The sequence below is a fragment of the Centroberyx gerrardi genome, chromosome 21 (assembly GCF_048128805.1).
Source record: "Centroberyx gerrardi isolate f3 chromosome 21, fCenGer3.hap1.cur.20231027, whole genome shotgun sequence".
NCBI lineage: Eukaryota > Metazoa > Chordata > Actinopteri > Beryciformes > Berycidae > Centroberyx > Centroberyx gerrardi.
Window position 1 is genome coordinate 11,573,723 of NC_136017.1, and position 20,175 is coordinate 11,593,897.

The window sequence follows — 20,175 nt, forward strand, 5'->3', positions numbered from 1 at the left end:
TTATTTTGACTTTATTTTCAAATTGGAGATTGGAGATTATAGTTTAGATTCTATTTTTCAGAAATGTTACTTTTAGCTTTTATTTTATGTAGTTTCAGTTTAGCATTTTGACTGTCATGAATGTGTCCTGAGTTGCTATTCATGTGTCCAGCATTAAAAAAGCAAGGCACAAGTACACATACTGTAGCTGGAGAATTACCATAGGCATTTCAGATTATGTACCGACGTGATGTTAGTACATGGCCTTTACTCATTTTAACAGAAAGATGGATTGTATTTTTTATTTATTTTTTTAGTTCACTTTACTAAAATGATGCATCATGCTTAGTTGTAGATTTAGTCAGCATAAAACCTTGGTTTGCTTTCAGTTTAGTGCATCTGAAATGTGTGTGAAAACACCTAAACACCTCAGACTCAAAATAACTGATCCCTCTCAAGACAGTGACCCAAATAACCGTACTCAATATAATTTGTAGGGGGGCAGCAGAGTAGTGTATTAAGTTCAATCCCCTGTCAGCAAGCATCCACAGTGCTTAAGTGACTGACCAACTCCAGTGACTGACCAGCTCCAGGAATGCTGCTCTGTAGCTGAGCCTGACCTTTGACCTCTCTACATAGAGAGGAAAACAAAACGAACATCTCCTTACAGGGATCAATAAAGTATGAGATTATAATCAAGCTGTTTGATACTGGAGTTAAGTGCAGTCAGGAAAACAAAGTAATCTGAAGTATTAACTGCTTGGTTACATATATATATATATTATATATTTAATGTGTCTTAACCCGGCAAAAGCCATACCTTGCAAAGCCTTTACCAGACAGAAACTCTACAGCAGAACTAATTCAGCGGTGTGGGAGGTGGGGATAATGTACTGTAATTGCATCATCCATATTATATACCAATGATTACCTTACATAGCTTAGATGCCTGGAGAAAAGAGGTGGGCGTGTTCCAGGTGCCTGCAAATTGCAAACCACTGATCAAAAACGCATTACGCTGCATCACTTTGCCGACATACGATATCTACTATTTGGCCTTCTACCCTATTTATCTTCGTTTTCTGTAACCTGAAACACATTAAGAGGACACCGCATCTGTATGTACATTCAAAACTTTATTATGGAATACAGTGTAGAAAGCGTTTTCCCAGTCAATGCAAATGGCCTGCACAATATTACACAGTGGAGAAAAAAAAAACATAAGCCACAGAAAAAAAAAAGATAGAAAGAAAATCCTGCTTCCTCTTCTACTCTACTGCCCTCTGTTGGGCTTATGATGAGCACCCTCTGGAAACCAAGGCGTAGGACCCCACCCCGCCCCACCGCAGCCTCAGTAGATACGTTTCACTCCAAACATGCGGCTCTTTACTCGCCATCACAAACAGATACTCAAACAGGGAGGGAGGTCACGATGTTTATTCTCTCTCGATGCGACGTCGAGACAAATAAACCGACCTAGATCCTCGCTGATGACGGGGGATTCTTCCTTCTTACTTGTGCTGATAACTTGTTTTATCACCGCCTGCCATTTGATCCCTCTTTTCCCTGTGGAATTGATAAGCGATAATGACAGGATGATGAACCCCTCCCCTTCTCCCTTCCTCCCCTTCGTTCCCTCTCAACGCTCTCGACGGTGAACGCCTATCATCTGTGTACGGACTACAGTGTTCTGCCTCTGAAGGAGTCGGGGTGCGTCGATGGCAGAGAGGTGAGCAGCATGCCTGAAGGGAAGGAGGGGGGGAGGGGGGGAGTGAAAATCCATTATATACAGACTGCCTGCCTGGCTATCCATCCGGAACTGCAAGTCATTTCCTCTCTAGCTCGCCCTCCTTTCCTTCCTCCTCCTCCTCCTCCAGCACTCCACCTGTTCTAGTCGCAGAAGCTCGAATGATTAGAAAGTGAGATGGAGGAGCAGCGGGGGAGGGGGGGGGGGATAAAAATAACCCATTTGCGTGTTTTGCAAACAGACTAAAAAAAACAAAAAAACAGAGAAGGTGTTGGGGGGGGGGGGTTTATTTCTTGCAAGACGCAGAACTGGACGAAAAACGCATAACCAGACTGAAAAAAAGGACAAACACATACACACACAGAATTGTTCATCCTAACCCCGCCCCGCTCCGCTCCACCTCCCACCGCAATTTCCCGTTTGTTTCCCTACCCCCCCATCCCCTATAACCTTGACCCGGCCTCCCATCGACATGCCCCTTTTAAAAAACACACAGTAACATGAATCGAAAAGAAAAGAAAAAACAACGAAAAGTGACCAAAAATTAAATAGGGTGAATTCCGAGAAGCCTCTACACAGACGTCGGCAAACGCATAAGGATTTCCAACACAATACATTTCAGAGAAGAAGAACAATATACAAATAGGGATCAAGCCAGCCCCCCTCCTGTAGCTTCAGGAACGTAGCATGGTAACAAAAAAGTCAAAAATCTAAATAAAAAGGAGGAACACACTTTTTAAATCCCAAAAGCACAGATCTCTCTTAAAGTGTATTTAACATGATATCAAAGCAGAGCCCATTCATCTAGATTCATATATATTTTTCATCATTGTTTGAAGTCACGTGATCACGAGAAGATACTAAATGTACAATCTTGCTAGAATGACAATCTATACGTGAGAAAGGAATCTCTCAAGAGCAGCGTAAAGATCTTGTTCTTTTTTTTTTTTTTTCTCCCCCCCCAAATCCAGTTGTCATTGTTGTTGTCGTCATCATGCACTACATAGGAACAGCTAAGATTTCGGCATTACTTCAGTACATTACACGCAATTTAAAAAAAGGACTTTACATCGGGTTGTCTTTTTTTTTTTTTTTTTTTTTTACTCCGTTTTCGTTCTTTTTTGAAAAACAAAACTGGAAACGATAGTGAAACTCTAAAATAAAAACAGCTCGTTCAGAATACATAATTACTACCGTCGTCAACGTCGTTATTATCATCAGCAACATCATCATTATCATCATCAGCGGCATCTCCACATATCCTTAAGAGCCTTGTGTGACTTAACACAGCCCAGCTGTCGTAAGAATGCACAAAGAAAAGAGGGGATGAGAGGAGGGATGGAGGAGGAGGAGGAGAGGGAGGGAGGGGAGGCTCACTTATACTCCAGTGTAGACTGTAGAGTGAGTGCAGTAGTGGTGCAGTGGGGTGGGGAGGGGCGGACAACACTGGGCCTCATTTTAAAAAAATCATGTTTGATTTCATCCTAGATTTTGTCATACGATCATTTCAACGAATACGATAAAAACAAATGAGAATCATGTCTGTAGCATCCACGCCTCGGGCAATGATGAAAAACGGCTTTTGACACGACATTTGAAAAGATCGATGTAAACCCTTGATTTTGACATGAAGACAGTTTTTTTTGACTAATCACACCTTTGGCTTGGATTTGGTCGTAAGCACAAACACCACTTTTGTAAATGAGGCCCAGGGTGAGTGAGACAGAGAGGGCGTCTCCTGCAGCGCTGATCCACGGTCAGGTTTGCCTACGTAACTCCACACCTAGAACCATCCCAAACCAAAAAAACGATCTAAAACACTGACCCTGGCTCAGCGTGGAGAGGACACCATCTCCCTTACGGGGTGGGTTTGTTTCGATGCACTGGGCGGGGCCTTCTTTTTCAGCAGGCCCAGACGGAGCGATATAAAAACCCCCTTTCTCCGATTAAAGGCGTCTGTTTCAATAAAGTGAACAGACACGGTGCAAACAGGCTTGGCCACAGTGTACGCCCAGGCTAAATGAAAGAAACTCCGGCTAGATTCTCTCCATATGCTTGTAACTGACTATTTCAGTCACTCATTGGTGTAAGCCACACTGCCTTTGGAGAAGTGGGATTGGTCGAGGAGGATGGGGGATGGGGGGGACGGGATGATGGGGAGGAGGGGTGTTGATGTGTGGGAGGAGTGGTGTGTATGTGTGTGTATACATGTGACATTCTCCTCAGTTCTGCATCTGCTCAAAGAACTTGTAGGTCGGGTTCTCATAGCCGTTCTGCTGCATCTTGGACAGGTGGCGCTCCTCGGGGGTGACGGCAGCATCCACCTGGAGGGGAGCCAGGGAGAGACGGGGTTGGACACACATACACACATAAATATTCACCTGAGCATGCACACACCGTATGTATGTAAACAGTATGCACACACATACAGGGTATCTGCAGGTTTCAGAAAGCCAAATTTAAGACTTTTTTAAGATCTTTTTAATGCCACCTGGAATTTAATTTCAGACCAATTTAACAACTACGATTAAGAAACAACGCTGGAACAACCGGCCTGTTCCTAACTGCACACAGCTAATGAAAGCTCTGACATGATGAATGGGCAGTAGAAGAAAAAGGACAACAGGAAATTAATTGTTAAAGAGACATGGAGCCCAGTTGTGGGAGTGGAGTGGACCTGCAGCGCAAAGAAACCATTGCATGGTGAAAAACTAAGACCTCTAATAACATTTAATATGTTTTAACCCTCAAATTTAGATAATTTAAGACTTTCAAACTTTTTATGGACTCTTAGATACCCCAATATACATACACTCACACACACGAATACACGCACATGCAAATAAGTGCCCATCCTAGACTGAAAAACACAAAATACATGCGCACTCACACGTGCCTGTACAAACACACTTGCCCACGCGTACCAGACTGCCTGCTATATATAACAGCTTGTACACAGTACGTACACACACACACACACACACACACACAGAGGTCTGTTGTTTCTCACCTCGATGACTCCGTGGTGGATGGAGGTGTACTGCTTCTTCCTCAGCATCACCAAGGTGATGACGATAACGGTTGCTATGACGACGCCTCCGACCATCAGGCCGATGATGGCACCCTTGTTGGAGCCCACATCCTCTGCAAAGAAGACCTGGGGGAGGGGGAGGGCAGACGCGGGTCAGCTGACCTGTCAGTTGCACGGCAGCGACCAATCACGAGCCGCGCTGAAACTACAGCCTGCAACCCAAATTATTTTACTATCCTGAGTGTAAAAATGCCCCGCTTCAGGCTGCGTACACCAGGGACTTGTCTTTACAGCGTTAGCTTATTTTTCGCAGCATTTACCATGGAAATGGTGTGTTGTTGTGCGCTCCTGACACTGCTGACTAATGAGGATATTCCCAGAGCTCACACCGGGAGCTGGGAGTTAACTGTGCTTCAAAATGGTTTTCAAAAGTCATTTCCCCCAGGGAAACACTAAGCTCTAGTAGCAGCTACTTCTTTTATTTAGATAGATTTAGATTTTGTTTGTATGTCATTAAAGGAGAATACCGGTGTCATTTAGAGTTATAGCCCATTTACTAGTGTCTACATCTAGTTTACATTTCCCGCAATCATTTTGCAATGTGTGCCTTGTGTAATTAGATTTTTTAACATGTTTTTTTTACTGTGTCAAACCTAGCTTGAAATTAACTGCTGTCCCGACTAACAAAGACGCCCTAAATAAGAAGACATGGTTGTGACAATGAAGTTTGTAAGGGATTATTCCCTGGTGGAGACTTCCATTTCTCCCTGTGGGTGTCAGCTGATTGACAGTAAGCAGAGTGTAACGTAATGCAGCGCTGATATGAAAAAAAAGTCAGGCAGGATGAAATGACGATAAAACAGAAACTTTGACTAAGCCAAATGAAGACTTCATGTTTACTGTGATGGATTATCTCGCTCTGTGGAAGTTGTTTTTCATACTGTATAACAATGAAGGGCAGCAGAAGGCTTCTTCTGAATGAAAACCAGTCCTGATATCTTCAACTATGGTGACTGCATACAGACAAACCAGGAATAATGTAAAGCAGAGGGGCAATTTATATAATCGGCACAATTTTTAAAAAACACCAGTATTATCCTTTAACTGCACTTACTTAACAAACAGCATTGCTCTACAAATACACCCATCTTGAAACGTTTATACCCGCCCGTACCTAATATTGCAGTATGTATAGGACTTAGAAAATTAATTTCAGATGGTGGGCCTACTGCAGAATAATCTTGTAGAATGCTGATTGGGGTTATGGTGAGCATAAAATTAAGGAATTAAGTTAAGGAGACAGTCTGACACACTGGCTGCTCGGTGTGAATGCGAGAAATGTGATATGTAATAAAATGTAGGGATTAAGGGGATTAAACCCTTTAGGTGAGAGGAATAAGGGTGGCGGATTTGGATTTGACTGAGCATGGATTGAGGTTTTTGAGCTGGTATTACAATACTGAAGAGAATGAAAGAGTGGTGAATTGGGCTGGAGCCTCATATTGTCACTGGCTCAATACATTAACCTGTGGCTTCCCATTAAAACGCAGACATATGCAGTCAGAGGCACAAACTTAACTCTGATCTGAGGACAATGTGTTTTAGCGAAGAGCAGACAAGCGTGACACACACTACATTATCGTGCCGTCGTCCCCATGGACACCGGTCTCCATGGCGACGACCTTGGGAGTTTACCAGGAGGACAGAGTGGAGATGTGGACCCCGAGTGTGTTTGTGTGTGTACTTGTGACTAAGATCACATGCACCGTGACAGAAATGAGTGTAATAGTGTTGATATTTGTCTCCACAGTGGGGAGAGAGAGAGAGAGAGAGAGAGAGAGAGAGAGAGAGAGAGAGAGAGAGAGAGAGAGAGAGAGAGAGAGAGAGAGAGAGAGAGAAAGAGATGAATCATTTCCAATGAATCTGTGCTTGTGTGTTTGTGTGTGTGTGTGTGTGCATACCAGTTTCTGGTGGTGAACTTCATATTCAGTGCTCTGTCTGTCCTCCGTCTCCATCCTGAGCTCAGGAATAGCTTCCATCTTCATTCCAGTCACTGGCAAGGGAGGAAAAAGTAATATGTATTATGGATGGTGACATACACCCACTCTCTCTCTCTCACACACACACACACACACACACACACACACACACACACACACACACACACGCTTGCTTGTTCACTCAAACTCAAGCAAGAAGGAACAGCAGAATGTAGCATGTAACAGTAGTATGTATTGAATATAGTACACACACAGACATAAACACACATATAACAATTGTGTGCATATACAAGATATAGGGGCTCTGCAGATGCATCACAAATCTGCTAGCAACCACAGCTGGTGCCATCATGGAGGTCAAGTGGAGTTACTGTGCACAACTAATGTCTAAATATATAACAGCCAGGCCAGAAAAAGAGAGAAACCTGGAACATACTGTTGCAGTGTGGGTGGAGGTCAATTCAGTAATGTTGCAAGTAAAAGTGAACAGCCTGATGAAATAGATTTGTTTCCTAATATAGGTTACTGTAACACCAGAAACCGTCTTGTCTTCAGCCCTTGCCCTGTTGGTCCTAGTTAAAGCACTATGAGGTGTTGCTCGAGAAGAGTCAAGTAACTTAACCTGAACAAATGGCTGCTTTTTGGCATTGTTAGCTGGCTAACTAGCCAGCAGGCTAATTTAGCAAAGCAAATAACGTTAATGTTAACATGCAACAACTAGCTGTGACTAATGCTAGCTTCTACTAGATAGGTTAGCTAGTGTGCAAATCAGATGCGTTTACAAGACAGTTATGGTTAGTTGATTACATTCAGATACCACAGTTAGCTATCTTATAAATTGATAAACACAAAATCAGATGCAGATTGATCAGTTGCCAGTCAAAAACAGAAGAGAAATTAACCATGTCTATTCAGTTCTATTAAATTATTACAATGCAATCAGCTGTTCACAACCATTGCTGCCCAACAGGACCTCCACTATGGCCACCAGAGGGTGTGTTATGTTACCTAAAAACCATCTCTACACCCAAATAGGTGAACATATGCAAGGGACATGGAACAAATAATATTTGTGAAGCGTTTTCATGGCTAGTTGTAGCCTACTTGGGTGCCAGATGGGTGGGGTGTGACAAAGTCAACTGGATAGTATACTGATGAGGTAAACCCCACCCATCTGGTATTCCAAATAGCTTAAAACAAATGCTAAAAATTATCTGGGAGCACTTTTTGAACCTGGTTGGGATGGAAACACACACATCAACACATACAGCACCCACCTGGCCGTGTGGGAAGACCTCTCTCAGGATTGGGGCGAGAGTCCACTGGCTCAACTAGAGAGAGAGAGAGAGAGAGAGAGAGAGAGAGAGAGAGAAAGAGAGAAAGAGAGAGATATGAAGAGATTTATTATATTGTCTCTTTAAAGACTTTATGATCTTTGATCCCTAAAAACACACAAAAAGCAGTTACTGCTCTTTGCCCATGTTGCTCATGCTCTAAGCGATCCAGTGCTATGTACCCTGGTTCTGAGTGTTGGGCTGGTTGAAGCTCTCAGGGTGGATGAAGCCGACTCCCAGGCCCAGCGAGTCCTCTTGGGGCAGCAGGTCCAGGCTACCGGTCTGGCCGTCTCCCAGCTCCTGGTCGGGCATCAGGGCGTCGTTGCCGTAGCTCACCCTCACGTCGGTCTGCAGGTTGGCCAGCTGCTGGGCCATCTCCGCCTGCTCCCTCTGCAGGAGCTCTGCATGGAGGGAGGAGAGAGGGGGTCAGAGGAGATGGGAGGAAGGGAGGGGTGTGGGATTCGGAGGTTCCAGTTAGTGTTATGCTTTCTAAATTATATTCACTCATCCATCTATCCATCCATCCACTTGTTCGTTACTTTCAAAATAGAATGTTCTAATATAGTGAAAAATGTTGTCCCGGTGAGGTTCCTTGAAGAATTATTACTTTGCTAAAAAAAAAGACAAAGTGTTTATTGTTGTTTGTGCATCACTGCTGTGTTTTTATGTTTCTGCTTCCACAGAGAAGCCACATTAAAGACAACTTCCCATGCCATGACACAGACAATAAAGTTTTAGGACTCAGAAGAGACAGAAACCATCTAAGAACAAGAGTGTATGTTATGTATGTATGTATTTTTTTTAACATGGTGCATAACCACGACTGAATGCTGCTTTTTTTCTCTGTGGGTGTGTGTGTGTGTGTGTTTTGCTGGGGCAGTACAGACTGTGACAGACTCGGAGACAGAGACACAGATGGCTGTGTGACGCACACAACTCCAATAAACCCAAAAACCCACAGAAACCTCGCAAATGGAGGGGAGCGAGGGAGGGACAGAGGGAGGGAAAGGGATTTATCATCCTAGCAAACAGTTTCATTTGACTAAGAACAGAAGAATTAGGCCAAATGGCTCCAATGCCCTTATCAGCACAAATTTTTTTGGGAGGCTTGGAATTCAGAGAATTCAATCCCCCTATTACATGTAGTGTAATTAGGAAATTGTTTCTTCCCCCACATTGTTCTCAGACAGAAATCCATGTAATGTCACCAGAGGGATAAAAGTGCACTCTGAACCCCCTGAACACAAACACTAGACTTGCACAGTTTGTCGTCGATCTCATTTAGTCATTATTTCTTTGTAACTTTATTTGCAATTAAACTAAGATAAAAAACAGGTTCATCGTACAACTGGGAGAAACTGCTTGGAGGAGGCATTGAGAAAAAGACAGACATCTAAAACCTCTTCTTCTCAAGAAGTAGCTCATATCACACTCTCCCCACTGAATGATCTTCACTCTCTGCTCAGCAGTTGCTCTAAAACAAAAAAATCCCTTCTAAAAAATCCCATCTCCTTAGGTCTTCTTCTGTTTCTTTTTTTGTAGCACTTTGCTCTTACATGACCGTTCGCTGGTCACAGGAATATTGTAAGGGCACAATGGCTCTGACCTTTCATTTTTAGTTCCGTCTAATTTTGGTGATCTAGAAACCAGGGCTTATTCTACTGTTGCACCCATTGTAAGTCGCTCTGGATAAGAGCATCAGCTAAATTCCTGAAATGTAAAAATGTAAAGCTTCAAAGTGTGAGTGAAACCACTAGAAAAGTGTGATTCTTGAGTGTTTGGGGCTACACACTCACCGACTTGGTCCTGGATATCGTCGGCCACGCCGGGCACCTTGTAGAGCAGCCCCAGAGACTGGTTCATGCGCTCCTCGATGACACGCAGGTGGGTCAGCACCTGTGGCACACACACACACACAAACACAATGCGTTAACCTTGCGCAAAGATAGTCAAGTGGCTGATTCCCCCGTCTCTGTAACCACTTATGTGCCTCCACTGGCCTAAGATTAAATCCCACTGGAGCTTCCTCTCCTTGTGTCTCCTCTACTCTCTCCTTTGTTACTTTCCTCCTCTTGATAAAAAATAAAAAAACACACAGGTGAGTGGCCTGCCTACTGTCCTTTCAAAAAATAAAAGCTTTATTTATATAACACTGATCTAAAAGCAGAGTTTCCTAAGTGCCTTACAGAAAGGCATAAAAACAAAAATAGTAAAACACGTAAGGAGGAGATTTAAAAAAAGGAAACATCCAAAAGGAAATTTGTAAGAATAAAAGGGAATAAGAAACAACACATGGTCAAAAGGTGAGCAAAAAGAAAGTCTATAAATAGTTGTTTTAAAAAGTGATTTAAAATTCCTCAGGCAGGGCTACAGTCTATGGGCCCTGACGAAAGCACAATAACCATTACACAGCAATACTTAAATAATTCAGTGTTAATATATGAACCTGAGGTCTGATCTGCGCGGCCTTCTTGGGATCCACCATGCGGACGTGTTCAAAGTGTTTGAGGGTGTGCTGCCTGTCCTTCTGCTCAGCGCGCACATACTTCTTCAACAGGCTGAAGACGTGGCGGGGCTGGAAGGCAGAGAGAGAGAGAGAGAGAGAGAGTTAGTGAGAGAGAGAGAAGGTAAAAGAGAGGGAGAGAGATTCATAGAGATAGAAGAGAGAAACATAGAGAGGGGCAAGAGAGGAGGAAGGGATGGAGGGAAAGGAGAGTTTGATAGTTTTTGTTCATATACATTCTGGCACACAAGAACTATGGGCCTCATTTAAACACTGATCTTACTCCAAATCCCCAAATCAGTCAATGACATTGTTTTTCTCCAATTTCGTGTCAAAAGAGAAGATTAATTTAGATCATTATTCCATGGGTATAATTTCATAAATGAATCATATCCTTTGAAATGATAATGGAATAGAATCAGCGATTAAGTAAAACCATATTTTTTATAAATGAAAGTGGGAGATGTATGACCGTGTTAAATATGTGTAGTGTGAAAAGAATGTCAATTTTCAAAGTGTGTGTGTGTGTTGTCATTGTCCTGCACAAGCATTGTATCCCCAAAAAGTCAACTGACTGCTTTCCTCCCAATCATTTATGAGATTCTACTAAGCATAAATAATGGCCTGGGTTGTTTTGTTTAGCTTAGTTCATTTGCACAGTGATAAAACATAGAAGCAAAGAGATTAAAACACACAGTCATAAAATATGATGATAAAAAACAAAGCAGAGATGAAAATCACTCATTTGTACAGGTGAGATAAAAATCCCCAAGGGACTTATGAAAGCATCCCACCTCAAAACAAACAAAAAGGGAGCACAAAACAGAAACAACAAAAATAAAATCAGATAAGCCAAAAAAAACAAGTGCATGAGATAACAGAATCTAAAGAGCAACAGATACAAGAAGGTGGAAAATGGTAGTACAAGAGTAAGATCTACAATATGATGAGAAAAAAAAAAAAGAATTAAGGAAATGAAATCACAGGGGAAGCGAATTTGATGACGATTGTTCCTATGGGTCATGAAACTCTGTAAATCATCAGCACCAGTTACAGTTACAGTGTGTGTGTGTGTGTGTGTGTGTGTGTGTGTTGGCCTACCCTGGGCGGGTCCTGCTGCAGGGCGGTCAGGTAGCTCTCCAGAGCCAGGCGGCGGCGGTCGTTGAGCAGAGCCTCCACCCGGGCCATGTGGGTCTCCACCAGCTGCTGCCGCTCGCTGGCCGCCTCGTGCTCCAGCGCCTCCACCTTCTCCTGGAAACGCTGTGCACACACACACACACACACACACACACACACACACACAGAGGAATATGAATGCTGGCACTCATGCGCAGTTTCACATATGTAAAAAACGCAGGTGGTCATCACACAGGCGCATGCACAAACACACAGGAAACATATGAACACACACACACAACCATATGGGAACATATGGATCATATGGATAATTTTCCCAGTAATCTGAATAACACACACATAAAAAAACGAGTGTGTTACATGTTATTCTGTGTGGATGCCAACCTGCGTGTCTGCGCAGACAAACACATATAAAATGTATGAACACACACCCTCACCCACATCCACACTCCTTGCACACACACACATACGCAACCATGTGGCGACATGTGGATTGAAATTGGCACAATAATTGAAAAAAATACATATAAAAACATGACAAAATATGACATTGAAGCAACCTTGGGTGCCTCTGTGTGTGTATGTGTGTGTGTGTGTGTCTGACCTGGATGACAGCCTTCTTGTCAGCGCGTGGCAGACTCTTGGCCTCCCTCTCAGCCTCCTCCCACTCCCTCATCACCTGAAGAAGAAGAAGAAGAAGGACAAACACACACTGGGTTACACATCGTACTGGTCGATTTACTGTTAACTGTATGCATGTTGTACCACAGGCTGGGTTTATACTGGAGCAGAACAGCTGATTGCTGTTTGAGGCACGGATCTGATCTTTTCACAGCTGTCTAATTGGGGGAAAATCAGATTTTTCACACAGCTGTAAAAAGATATGATCTGTGCCGCAGAGGTTAAATATCATCGTTCACGCCTGTGTAAATCATTCCGTTAGAGTTTAGAGTTTGCTTCATAAGTTGTACGGAAATTTACACGTATGCTATGTGAAAATGTGACGGGATAAGCACTGTAAATACCCTCCAAAGGTTTCTGTTCCCTTTCAGGTCAGTTCCATTTTCCTTAGAAAGGTGACTGTATGTTTCTCCATCCCTCCCTTCCTCTCTGACTCACTGGGTGCGCTCATTAATTCAACCCGGACCTTTGCCTGTCACATGACCGTAGAGTGTCCGTGCGGGTGTAGTGAACTGTGTGAAATCAGAAAACTTTGCGCCTGTAGCTACGCATGCCAAAACAAACAGTGAAGCAGGGCCAAGCTCACACTATATCTAATAAAAATCGAAGAAAAGAGGCAAACACGGCTGTCCTGCAGCCTGGCGGTAGCAGACCTGCGCACAGCGGCGCACCGACCCCATACGGGCAAAAAGTCACCCTTACTGCTGTGCAAGGTTGTCATTGTTCTCGTCTCCAGCTTTGGAAACTGTGACTTCATTGCGGGCCATCTGGCTCTCCACCGGAGAGCGGGCCGGTTGATTAAAGAACACAATTAAAGTTGCATCGGCTCCGTCGGCTCGCCCGGCGGGGATTACCGAACGCACCCATTGTTCTTTTTACTTGCCACACCTTTCCTCTCTCCCCCTTCCTCTTCCTCCATTTTCTATTCATACAAGCACAGTTCTCCAGTCCCGCTCCCCTCTCTCTCCCTGCTACAGAAGAAATTCTCCTCTCTCTCCCAGGTCACCATTACCCGTCCAAACTACATGTAGTGGCTCAGTCAGTATACGGATAATTTTTTTTCTCCAACACCGGTAAAATTTCCTGGAAATGGCAGGATGTTTTCTAGGGTTGACTAAAAAAAAATATATATATACTTAGAGTAAAAAGAACTAAAACCCAGCTCACAATGCTAGGTGACATGACATGATGATAAAATTAACACCAAAACAACATGATGCTAGATAGGCATCAGACTCTGGGATTTGCCACTGTCTGAATGCTTGAAGTCGCCATGTTGCACGTTGATTATTTAAACATGCTGTTTCTGTTCCTGCTTCAAGACGGCTGTCCTCACTCGCTCCTTTCCTCTCCTTCCTCTCCGCACATTTCCCTTCCCACCATCATACTTAAAACACTCATCTGTAGTTTTCCACTTCCTGGCTTCATCCCCTTTCTTCTAATTTCCCATTCCCATGTTATTCCCATCCCTTCCTTCCTTCCTCCCTTCCTTTCTCTCTGTCAGTACCTGGGACATCCTTTCGCGGTGCTTGGCCTCCAGGCTCTCCTTGGCCTTCTGGAAGTGGGCGTGCTCGTTCTCGTCGCCGGGCGTCTCCAGGTAGTGGTCCACGGCGTCGGGGGGGCTGGGCGTGGCTGTGGGTACTGCGAGAGGGGGGCGACAAAGATGGTGTGAGGCGGAAGGACGGGAATGAAGGGAAAAGAGAGAGCGAGGAAGAGTGTGCGGGGAAAAAGAGGAGGAGGAACAATGGAGAAAAAGGGGAATGAGAGAGAGGAGGGAGAAAAGACTTAATTTCATCATATACGTTTGCTTGGTTGATTTGGGACTGGCTGTGTTGCTTCAGCACACACACACACACACAACACACAGCCCGAAATGGGTTAATAGGGTTAGCGTCAGATCAAGAGAAAGAAAACAAGCTAGTAGCCGTAGCTTGAAGCCAGCGTTCTCTACAAGCAAACAAGGAAACGCCTCAAATGACCCATAGTCCTTTGTAGAACATAGACAAAGCCCCTCTCTCATTTATGTAACTTCATTCAGCTCTCACGCCAAAATGCTGCCGCTGGAATCTATCCTGCGGGCTCGACAGCGTAGATTACACTGCGCTCTGTGGTTGACTTACCACTGGTGAGTCTAATTAAACATCGAGTGGAATATAAATGGATCACTTATTGCATGAAAACAGGATTTAATCAGTGGAGGGTCGATAATCTTTCACAAGTGTGCTATCAAAGGAGATTGGTGTTGCTTGTGCGGCTGTGTCCGTGTGTGTGTGTGTGTGTGTGTGTGTGTGTGTGTGTGTGTGTGTGTGTGTGCGCGTGCGTGCGGCATGTGAAACTGGTTACGTCTGAGGAGAGCGCATGACTGCACAGAGACACAAAAACAACAGAGATGTTTTTCACTTTGACCTAAGCCAAGTATTTTGTTATCCTCCATTCCTCAATATTCACCACACCGCAAAACCATTTCACTTCTGACTGCTGGTAATCTGTGAATTCCTTGGTTTTTGTTTTTTTTTGTCTCCATCCTTTGGTGCCAAGTGCTCATTGCTGTGGTGTTTCTGCACTGCTCTTCCCAGAGATCACCTGTCAGTCAAACAGTGTGTCCAGTGCTGTGACGTCTTTTTCCTTGGATTTTCTGTTCATGCAGTTTGAGTTTCTGTAGGTTTTCTCTTTTCTTTGTCTGTACAGCCATGGTGGTATGAAGGTAAATATGTTGCAAAATGCGAGAGCTTGTAGACTTGATGTGAGAACTTGAAAAATGAATGTCACAGAAAAAATATTGTATTGGTGGTGTACCAATCAGAAATCGGAAGACGAAGCGCTCTTTTGCTCTGCTCCATGTGCTGTCCTCAGGACGTCCTCCATGTCTGCGAAGTTAGATCCGCTAACCTTATGGCACACCAAGCCAGGGTAAGTTAGTAAGGTTAGCGGATGGGGGGGGGGGGGCGCTCTCTCACAGCTACAAGTGAGTTTTGCAACACATTTATCGCAAGAAGTGTTGCAAAAGTCAAGGCGCGCAGATTCGTCACTTTGTGATGCAAGAGAGCACATTTGTGAAGTTGCAGTGACCGATTCGAGAGGTTGTAATCACGGAGTTGTGGTCGTACTGGAAAATGGACTCAAGTAAAATAAATAAATATGAGTAAATGTCGGATTACAAGTTTGCAGCTGTCATTGTATTCATGTAAATATCAATCTACACATTTGTGAATATTTTTTCTGTGACTTCACATTCATTTTTGTTCTTCAAGTTCTCACATCGTATTTTACACGTTCTCACATCAAGTCTACAAGCTCTCGCATTTTGCAACATATTTACCTTCATATAGTGGCTATCACTGCTCATGCTAACTACCCAGTTCTTCTTCTACTTATTCCAAACAAACTGCTGTTGCTGCTGCCGCATCACTTCCTGAACGCCAGAGGATTTTTCCCAAGAACAGATACCAGGTGTTTAGAACAGCAAATGTAAAAGCTTTCATGAACTGGCTATAGGCTGAATCACTGTTGTGTTATATCAATGGGCAGTAGAGAACGAAGAAATATAACACACATTTAATTAGTATGAAAATGTCTACTTTAATCATCATATGCTTTATATTCGTGAAAAACTGCTGTTTTGGTCTAACCAAATGTCAACCTCATTGGGACCGACTGTGACTGACCGCTAATTGACCACACAGCGACCACAAGTACATGAGTGTGGGAGAATGTGTGTGTGTGTGTGTGTGTGTGTGTGTGTGAGAACGGGGCTGTGGGCCGCTAGCGCTGGGGGAAAAGACAGACCGGATTCTCATTCCCACACTGCAGCACTTTCTCACCTCCGCTATGCTCAGCAGAGCAGAAATCTCATACCAGCACACGCACACACACACACACACACACACACACACACACACACACACACACACAAGCACATCCGCATGCACAAATATACACACACACACCGAGAAGATAAAGTAAGAGTGAAATATAGGGAGAGGGAGATAGCATGACTGCATTTTGCTGCAGGGCAGATCATGCACTTGGTGACTGACGCACACACACTCACTCACACACACACACACACACACACACACACAAAGCAAGGTCACCGAACCTTACACAACATCGAAATCAACATGAACCTTTAAACCGTTTGCCTTCCACTCCCAGCTCTATGACACATAACTCCCCTGCACGCACACACACACACACACACACACACACACACACACACACACACACACACACACATAAAGACCCACACACTCCGATATACACATACACTCTGCTGGCAATGAATTAAATAAAACGCCTGGGGGAAAAATAGGTTGGCAACCCAGGACTGAATTACTATTTGAAATCCAATCAGTTCAGTTTGTGACTGAATGATCCCGTCTGGAACAACCGGAACAATTGGAAAACCTTAAAAATACTCCATTCACACATTTAAAAACTTTTTTTTCCAGTGATTGTACACATCATCAAGGTGGGGAAATCATAGAACTCTCCTCGTCATTTTCAGTGTTACCATTGACAATCAATGTCACTGAAATAAATGAACCAGAATTTAATTCCTCAGTGACAAGTTTGGAATTACTGTCATGCAGCGAGCCGGTCGTTGTCGCAAAATAGGTTCTGACAGAGGGAATCAAGACCTCAACGAGAAGCCAAAGTCATTTACAAGCTTCTGCCAAAAAATTGTTCAGCAGGACTGCAACCATAGAAACGTCTCTCGCTAGCATCCATTAGCTACACTGTGGCAGAACTGTAACCATGGGAACGTAAATAAACTCAGTAAGATTGCCTCTAAACGGCAATCAAAAGTTTTGCGCTCTCCGAGAAAATTAATCTGCCATGTTTCTAAACAAGCTTAACCAAGTGTTCATCTTCAGTAACCAAGGAGTAATGACTTTTTGGCATGAGGTGTTGCTACTTAATTTGATTAGAAATCAACAAACTCGACCGGACTTCTTGATTGAAAAAGCAGAAATAACAGACTTCAGAATGCCTTCATTGGCCAATCAGTACTGAGTATCCAAATAGCTGTGTAATAAAAAGAGGAAACAGTTTCGAGTTTCATTGAGCATACTTGCAGCTGAAACCCTTCTACAGTTTTCAAACCATTTCAAAACCAGGTCCTAGGTGGTTCTAAGTAAAATGTTGCTGCAACCATTGGACGTATGGGTTTGACAATCTTAGGAAACCAAAACGCTTTACAAAACATCTCAAAGCACAAGCACATACAAGGCCTGAGGCAGTAAAAGGATTCCAATTACTTATTGACCCGGGTGGAGGAAGAAAAGACGTACAGTCAGTCAGGTTGGTGGCTTCAAGAATCCATAAATGATTATAGGGAAGGGAGAGAGAGAGAGTGTGTTTAGTGTGAAGGTTCGCTTGACGGACATACAGGGTGATGGTTAGAGAAAACTAAAGGTTAGCCAGCAGTGGACTTGACAGGTAGAGTACGTCTAGAAGTGAAGCACACGAAGCAAGTGAGGATTACAGGAGACCAGTGAGTAGGGACAGCTGTTAATATCTGGCAGCTAGTAGACAGCTAACGGACAGCGAGTAGAAGCGAGGGTTAGGACAAGAAAGCGTCTGGCGGTCAGACCGGTGGACGTTAGCCGCTGTCGGCAGGACTTACTGACGCTGCTGCAGACAGACAGGCAGTACTCCTGCGACTCAAAGTTATTCCTGTTGCCTCCGCAGCCGCCGTAGATAAACTGGGCACAGCGGCCCTCCTGGTGGTCAAAGTACCAGCGGGGCAGCATGGCCCGGCATGGACCCGTCTCCGCACTGGCCCAGCACACCTCTTGGAGGACACACACACACACACACACACACACACACACACACACACACACAGGTCAACATACACAAAACAGTACACACCCACATGTCTCTTCGGTCACTGCTCACCATATGCTCAAGCGAGCACGTAATCTGTGTTTGGGCATTACCGAGTGACATTTTTCGCCATGTTTGTCAGCATCTTTCTCAAGTTCTCAGGGTCTTCGCCTCTTAAATGTGTGATTTGAACTCAAGGACAAATTCAAACATAAATGAAATATTTGATGTGACATAACAGGGTATCTGGAGGTTTCAGAAAGCCAAATTTGAGCCTTTTTTAAGACTCTTTTAATGCTACCTGGAAAAGACCAATGTAAAACCAAAATAAAGAAACAAAGATGGCACAACAAGTCTATTTCTGATTGATCACAGCTAATGAATGTTCTGAAATGAGAAATAATAGAAAGATAAGAAAAAGGACAGCAGGAAATTAATTCTTAAGGGAGTCACTGCATGGTGAAAAAAATAAGACATCTAATAACTGTATTTAAGACGCGTTAATACTTTTGAAGGCCTTGAATTTAGATAATTTACTTTGACTCTTTCAGACTCGCAGATACCCTGATAATGCAATAAATCAAGTTTTCAATAAACAAACAAAAAGATGAAGAAAGAGACATTTGAGGAAAATAATAAATCTATGTTTGAGAGATCTCGAGATGAGAAACACACACACACACACACACACACACACACACACACACACACACACACACACACACACACACACACACACAAAGACACAGGCAATCCTCCTCACCCCTGACAACCTCCTCCACGGACTCGGTGGTGGTGGTGGTGGTGGTCGTCATGGCAACGTTGGTGGTGGGCTCGTCACCGTCGTCGTTGTCATCAAGCGTGTCGATGATGTCGTCATCTTCGTCCCCCTCCTCCTCTTCCTCCTCCTCCACCACCTCTTCATCCTCCTCTCCGTCTCCGTCCTGGTCATTGTCCAGCACTTCCTCCTCCTCCTCCTCCTCTTCTTCCTCCTCAGCCACCTCCTCCTCCTCTTCCTCATCTTCCTCTACCACAGATGGCCTGGTTTCCTCTTGCTGCTCCACTAGCTCCGGCTCCCGCACCATACTGGGAAGAGAGGGATGGAGGGAAGGAAGGAGAGAGGGAGGAAGGGAAGGAGAGGGAAGGAAAGAGGCATCGAAAGAAGAGGGAGGGAGGGAGGGAAGGAAATAGAGGAATGGAGGAAACAAAGGAGATGGAGAGAAGGAAAAAGTGAGGGAGAGAGGGATGGAGGGAAGGAGATAAGAATGGAAGAAAAGAAGAAAAGAGACATGGAGGGAACAAGAAAGATGGAGGGAAGGAAAGGCGGTATAGAAAGAAGGACAGAGGGGTGAAAGGGAAAGAGGGATGGAGGGAAGGAGAAAGTTGGTGGGAGAATGGGAGAGAGGGACATGGGAATGAAAGAGGGATGAGGGAAGGAGAGGATGGAGGAAACAAGGGAGATGGAGGGAAGCAAAAAGTATGGGAGGGAGAGAAGGAGAAAGATTTTAAATTATAACCAACCTGTAGGGAAATTTTATTCTCAGGGTAATGTTGGAGATTAAAGTGTATCAGTACCATTGATGATGAGAGCACTAATGTGTGTATAATTCTACAGCTGTCTTGCTGTCATTTTTCTGTGTGTGTGTGTGTGTGTGTGTGTGTGTGTGTGTGTGTGTGTACCTGTTGTCGGAGTAGTCGGCCTCCGCTCCTCCCCACCAGACGTCTGAGTCGTCGTCGTCCTGCTCGGCGCTGTCGGCGTCGCGCTCTGCCTCTGACGGACAGCACACGAACTCCACCCCACGGAAACGGTCGATGCCGCATGGCAACAGCATCCCGTAGTCATGGAGATTCATGGTGCGGTCGCCGCAGGACTACAGAGAGAGACGGAGACAGAGACAGAGAGAGAGAGAGAGAGAGAGTCCACTTACTGC

General features: G+C 44.2%; 1 protein-coding gene across 2 annotated transcripts in view; it reads right to left on the reverse strand.

The window, feature by feature from the left end:
- Positions 1-1,096: 1,096 nt before the first annotated feature.
- The window catches only part of appa (amyloid beta (A4) precursor protein a), a 40,518-nt gene continuing 21,439 nt past the window's right edge, over positions 1,097-20,175 (reverse strand). The window contains exons 5-17 of one of the 2 annotated variants that reach the window (XM_071923788.2): positions 19,925-20,115; positions 19,008-19,330; positions 18,042-18,209; positions 13,920-14,053; positions 12,336-12,410; positions 11,696-11,854; positions 10,538-10,666; positions 9,888-9,987; positions 8,274-8,492; positions 8,035-8,088; positions 6,719-6,810; positions 4,737-4,883; positions 1,097-4,050 (exon numbers count right to left, since the gene is read on the reverse strand). In XM_071923788.2, coding sequence (XP_071779889.1) covers positions 3,949-4,050; positions 4,737-4,883; positions 6,719-6,810; positions 8,035-8,088; positions 8,274-8,492; positions 9,888-9,987; positions 10,538-10,666; positions 11,696-11,854; positions 12,336-12,410; positions 13,920-14,053; positions 18,042-18,209; positions 19,008-19,330; positions 19,925-20,115 — 1,893 coding nt within the window. In that variant the 3' untranslated portion in view covers positions 1,097-3,948. The remainder of the gene's footprint in view (positions 4,051-4,736; positions 4,884-6,718; positions 6,811-8,034; positions 8,089-8,273; positions 8,493-9,887; positions 9,988-10,537; positions 10,667-11,695; positions 11,855-12,335; positions 12,411-13,919; positions 14,054-18,041; positions 18,210-19,007; positions 19,331-19,924; positions 20,116-20,175) is intronic. The other variant, XM_071923789.2, reaches the window with a different exon arrangement.